Source organism: Lygodium microphyllum, chromosome 18, assembly GCF_053477565.2.
Source record: "Lygodium microphyllum isolate KBCC chromosome 18, Lygodium_microphyllum_v1.1.10, whole genome shotgun sequence".
Lineage (NCBI taxonomy): Eukaryota > Viridiplantae > Streptophyta > Polypodiopsida > Schizaeales > Lygodiaceae > Lygodium > Lygodium microphyllum.
In genome coordinates this window covers 59,823,038-59,829,037 of record NC_141152.1, presented here as the reverse complement: position 1 = coordinate 59,829,037, position 6,000 = coordinate 59,823,038, and the positions used below count along the sequence as shown (strand labels likewise).

Below are 6,000 nucleotides of genomic sequence, written 5' to 3'. Positions count from 1 at the left end.
CACTACATATTATGCACTTGCCTCCACAAATGATATCATTGAAGTATAGACTTCACAAAGGGATCAATTGCTTTCCAGGAGACAAATTACAAAGTTAAGCCAATGGATTGTAGCCCGAGTGGTTTAAAAGAGAGAGAGAGAGAGAGAGAGAGTGTGTGTGTGTGTGTGTGCGTGTGTGTGTGTGTGTGTTACGTGAATTCAAACCCTGGGAACAACCTTCAAGCATCTTGCAACTTGAAAATTTCAAGCCTTCTCCAAAAGAAAAACAAAGCTAAGGAACAATTGCCTATTTACCTGCTGGATGAGGAGATGTAGACCAATAGAATATACCTTGTAAATCTCCATTCAGTTTGCAACTATCGACCAAAAAACTTTTTACATATGTTCAGTGGATGGACCATTGGATAGCATACCTTTTGTGCAATCCTTAAAAGACTATTTATGAAGTAAATTCTGAAGAGGTCGAGGCTCCCCAATCAGTAGAACTCTTCAATGGAGGAGACTTCGTAAGCTTATCTAGCTTCCACGATACGTAGTGTATGAGAAGGGAGACAATAAGACTGGCACATGGAAATGTTCAGAAACCTGACTTGGCTTTATCTCAAAAATAACTGAGATGTAAGGATAGAAACCCATTGATGCCTCACTCTTATCATCAGTGCCTCTCAACATCGAGAAATACTTGCCTGTGTTGAATGTTAGCTTGTACCTCCCTTCCTTGACATTATTGGAGGGTGGCATCAATGGACCGGAGCGCCCATCACTATCAGTGATTGATAATCCAATTTCATCCCAATTTTCTGAACCATGTCCTGCCGAGAAGCCTTTACTTACCTGGAGAATAACCTCAACGCCTGCAGCTGGCCTTCCTCGTGACACATCTAATACATGAGTTGTAATCGGAGGCCGTACAGAAGACAGCTGATGAGGGACCTTGCCTCCCTCCAACCTTAGATGTGCTCCAATCTGACCAACCCTGCGATCTGCAATCAACAGTCCTGCCCAACATCAATTAGCATAACAGCATACTGCCATTAGAAACTTTGCAGCTTGCCTAAGAAAAGAGCAGCCAGGATCTATGTTTGTAATAGCTAGGACAGATGTGGGGAACCAATGACAACACACCAAATTGAAGAAGAGCTCACAATTAGGACTACTTTGCAGTTCTTAAGATCCATATTGTTGGGTATACCATCTGAGGTGGTGAAATCAGACCCCGACTTGTGTTGTGCACAAAGTTTGCCAAGTCGTATTTCAGTTATCCTTTGTTGTTCCTCCGCTGCAACTTGAATCTCGTCTATTGGTGTGTTGTTAAGCCGTTTCTGCCAAAATGAAAGCGCGTGTCAATCAGGGAACCTTTGGAAAACAGAGTGCCCTCTAAATATCATTTGTGTCAATTGAGCTTTAAAGAATGAGCACATACACCTTTCTTTTTGTAAGCAATGTCCTTCAATTAATAGACATAAGGCAGGAAGCACTTAGTGTAAGGACAATAGACTTGATGTTGCAAACTAGGAACAGTGAGCATGCAAAATACATTGACTTTCAATCATGCGGAAATTCCACTAGATTCTGCAAACTAAGAACATGGGCATACTATGAGAGTGCGCAACGGAAGAAGGAACTCAAACACAGAGGAAGAGAGAGACAATATGCAAGAGAAGAAGAAAAGAAACCTGCACTGAACAAGGAACAAATGCTAAATACAAAAGGACTGATCAGTCCCTGCACGCAGCCCACAGCATCAGTGAGGGCACTAGATCAGGCTGATGATAATGGCAGCACCGAAGACGAAGGAAGATGACGGAGTCAGAGTGTGCGCTTGCCGAGGGAGGGAAGATGATAATCTGACTGACTGCCAAGTGGGAAATGGCTATAAATAGCCAAAAATCCCAAAAATTGGCTGACCTGAAATTTGGGGCCAAAAATATGGCCGATCAGCATTTAATGCTGGTAAAAATGCCAAAAATGTTCAGAAAAATCCCGGAAAGGGTGGACAATGTCTGGCAAGTGAGGCAGGCTGAAGAATGCAAAAACTGCCCCGTGAAATGCACATAAATCCCCGATTGGAGGAGAAAATGCATTGAAATGCAACAAACTGAGTGCTCTAGAATGAGCTACCTCCTCCGTCAAAACAAGCAATAGATATGTTAGAGCTCCTAAAGTCCTTATCTGACTCAAACTAAGGCTCACAGACAAGAGATGATAAGGCATGACAAACATGACTGCTAACACATACAAGTTGAACGTTGGGACCAAATAGCCTTTAAGTAACATGTTGTTTTTACCTGGAGGCTACTATGTTTGATCACTATGGAGCTTTGCAAGCACTCAAGAAGTACAACTATGCTTTACTTAGGCCAATCACAATGACTAGAAGATACAATGCTAGTCCCACTAGGTGTATTAGCTCAACGAAAAATTACATGAGCCAAGTTTCTTTCCTTGAGGTAAATATCACTCTTGCCCGGAGGTAAAAACTGGGATGCATCAAGGTAAAACTGAAGATGAAGGGTTTTATGCCCCACCTAATCTGGAAACTGTGTAATAGTGGCTCCTAGCTCTCTCAATGACCAGCACAAGGCATATAGAGCTTGTTTAGGGTGTAAAGCATATATACTGATTAGCTCTTTATTACAGCCCCAAAACATACTTATTACCAAACCTTCCTAGAGTGTGTCTATGTCCCATAAGCCAAACCCTGATTTGGGAGGATCCACTCATCTAATGGGAGGCAGCCTGTCCGCTCAGCCAATCTTGTTTGTAAGTTCTCCATCAGCTAGCCATCAATTCCTGTCCACACCCCTCCATTGGCAGATACCTCAGTTCATTGTGCAGCTAGCAATCACCCAGCTCCTATCTACCAGCAATGATACCTGTGTATGCTACATTTACAGCAAGCGACCCGGTACCAGCCCTTTCAAAGCAGTCTACATGAGTTGCCAGTCCCTATGCTGCATTTTGCAGATCAGGTTACTTGCAGGCAGCTGTCATCAATTTTCACCAGTCGCCATAGGTCAAAGAGTGGACAGCAGGCTTCCCTTTCAAAAAACTGCTGCATGATTCTGCCCCTCTTTTGTCAATTGCTCATGCTCCTGAGCTACCTGCTGCATTTCAGGATCCATATAGAGTATGACACACTCTTTAGCTCATACTCTCTACCCCGGTCCTTCAGAGACACGGGAGTTCAAGATGTTGTATTCACTCTGCATGGTGCTTTTACTGCATTGAGCATTGTATCTATTCATTCATTCATCTTCTGTGTTCATTGTCTCTGAGCTACCCTAACCCTACTGGGTTCTTTTATTTGTATGTACTTTGTTGAACAATCGTGTTTATACTCTTTGTTCAAGTATTTCTTTATATGGTATCACAGCTAGATACTTTTGTTCGAGTATTTCTTTATATGGTATCAAGCTAAGTACTTTCTAAAGAAACCTAGGCCCTCAATTAGAAAGCTAGTCACCACAAATACCATTTGACTATTCTTCATATTTTACTACAGCGAGCTACAATTTGCAACAAAGGAAAGAGTGGAAACTCTGGCTCAATTTATGACTTCCATGATTATGTGCAGCCCTCTGTGAGAGAAATTTTCTAAGCTTTACATGGTGAAACCCTGATTTTAACAATTTGGACCATGCCTGTCCTATGAAAAACAAACGGCCATTTGCAAAACCCAATACTATAAACATTTACAAAAGCCCCAGATTTACAAGCAGTGTTTCCAGTTGCACCCACACCTTAGAAATAGCAAATAAACTTATGTATACTGCATTCTTATTTGGATGAAAATCCTCCCCTCTTATCATGCAAAACAAAATGTGCTTACAACCACTTTCTAGCCTGAACTATTTTCTTTCTACCTCTTTCCTTGTTCCCCTCCAAACCCACTCCCCCCCCAAACCAGGCACCCCAGAAATAAGATTGCATGCTTTCAATCCTCTGCACAAGACTTCCTCAAGCTCAAGTAGTCTGGTGACCGGTTCATCAACTTAACAATTCTTTTCACTTTGAACAAATAAAGTGACTTGCCTGCAGAGTTGTCAATATTTCATCACTCGTCTTTCCAGAAGCACAAATCAAGAAAGTAAACCCAAACTTCGCTTTATACTTCTGATTCCATTCGGCAAGATCCTGCACACTTACAATGACCAAAGTAAAGACTTCATTACATGCCAGCAAACTTCAGCAAAAGGGGGTGAAAATGTTGTAGTCTTACTAGGTCATAATAAAAGTGAATGGCTGAATGATGTGATGTGCACAAAAAATCCATTAGGTGCTATGGTTCTAAAAGTGAACACAAGACCCAATACGACACGACACATGATTCGCCAAAGTATCAAGCAACTACCCTTAATAAAGGACTTGTGTTACATATCGGCCTCCTCCTCCATTAGGTTTGCCTTGCTCAGTAATAAAGATACAAGGAAAATTGTAAAGAGCTTACGAAAGGATCCTTTTTCTTCTGGTTATAAATTTTTGTGCAAGAATATATGCTTTGCCTTTAAGAAATATTCACTTGTTTCTTCAATGAAGAGGAGGGCAAGGAGAGGGGGACACATGAAGATAATTGAGAATAAAGAGTTGAGGAAAATGACTATATTATTACCACACTCTATAACAGAAGACTGTTTCAGAGTCAGATAGTTCAGATGGCACCAGCACTTCAACCCACTACAATGTCAGAGAACATTCCTCTAAATTTTAGGGATAAAAATAAAACTATACATATTTTACCTGCAATAGTGAATTATTGGCACTCTCTAATGCCCTTGATTGCTCCCCCCGACTCCACCTGCAAAATTTCAATACTCTAAAAGGTTCAAGAGTTTCACAGGAAATTACAAAACCCAACGATGCACCTACATAGAATCTCAGCAACTTTTCAACATATAATTCACTGCATTTTTGTGCATTCAAACTAATAGAACGTAAAATCAAGGGGAAGAAAGAATACTCTGTGGTTGGAGCATCTCGTTTTAAAGCTGCCACATCACCAATGCGAGGATGGGCAGCAAATGCTTCCAACCAACCTGGGATATCAACCTATTTCAACAAATATCACTAACACAATCATTACATTTAAGTGTTCAAAAACCAGCTCCTTTTGTGAAAGACAAAAGTGAGGAAAACTCATTCACAGTGATAAGCTCATGTGTAAACTATGAGAAATTCTCAATCTGCATGTTTGCATGGACTTCTTTCGTAACTAACTCATTTGTTTATGCCTAAAAAACTGGGACATAGATTATTAGCTCTCTCAAAGGCAGATGAGGGAGACTCCAAGGAAATTCAGAGCACTGGAGGAGGGAAAGGATTTTTGACTGCCTGGAACTCATGCAAATTCTTCCATTCTAGAAGTCTTTACAGACTGCTTGATAGGCTTTATCCATAGCCCTTGCATAAGATATTCTCCCTTGAGATCAGCCAATCTGGGGGATGTCCTTTCCTTGTTTTTCTATTTCCTTTCTATTTGGAGGGCTTCATATACCGTGGAGAGCCTCTTCACACACACTGATAGCTTCTACAAGTACTCCTTTGTATTTCCTTTGTTTATTCATCAGAACATATACAGTAGATATGTCATCACACCTGACTTGGAAGAAAAAATATTGACCCATGCACTGTCATTTATTCTTGAATTGTAAGACTTGATTACTTTGGACACATCTTTCAAAAGGAATGAGTTGGAATTTTATAAACTTGTTTCCTGTAAAAGTGAAATGTGAGAACAGACCCATATTTATTTGAATCTACTATGTAAACAGACTTTCAAATAAGAGGACCTTGTATGGCAAAGCCATTACCTGCCCATATCAATGTGATTCATCTTGTCCATGGGTAGGTGGGGGAGAGAGGTATTTACATCTCCCAAAACAAAATGGCCTATGAGACCAAGAAATAAGTACCTCTGACCATGTTGTCTTGACTCAAGAACAACAATGAAAACGAAAATGAGAAAAACTAAATATGGTAATGCTTACAATCATAAGGATT

The 6,000-nt window shown here is 40.6% G+C and overlaps 1 protein-coding gene across 2 annotated transcripts in view; it reads right to left on the bottom strand.

The window, feature by feature from the left end:
* Positions 1 to 230: 230 nt before the first annotated feature.
* TTL (transthyretin-like protein) overlaps positions 231 to 6,000 on the bottom strand; it is a 40,403-nt gene continuing 34,633 nt past the window's right edge. Inside the window, exons 2-6 of one of the 2 annotated variants that reach the window (XM_087698753.1) lie at positions 4,961 to 5,049; positions 4,741 to 4,798; positions 4,036 to 4,137; positions 1,193 to 1,322; positions 231 to 998 (exon numbers count right to left, since the gene is read on the bottom strand). In XM_087698753.1, the coding sequence (XP_087554879.1) occupies positions 517 to 998; positions 1,193 to 1,322; positions 4,036 to 4,137; positions 4,741 to 4,798; positions 4,961 to 5,049 (861 nt within the window). In that variant the 3' untranslated portion in view covers positions 231 to 516. The remainder of the gene's footprint in view (positions 999 to 1,192; positions 1,323 to 4,035; positions 4,138 to 4,740; positions 4,799 to 4,960; positions 5,050 to 6,000) is intronic. The other variant, XM_087698754.1, reaches the window with a different exon arrangement.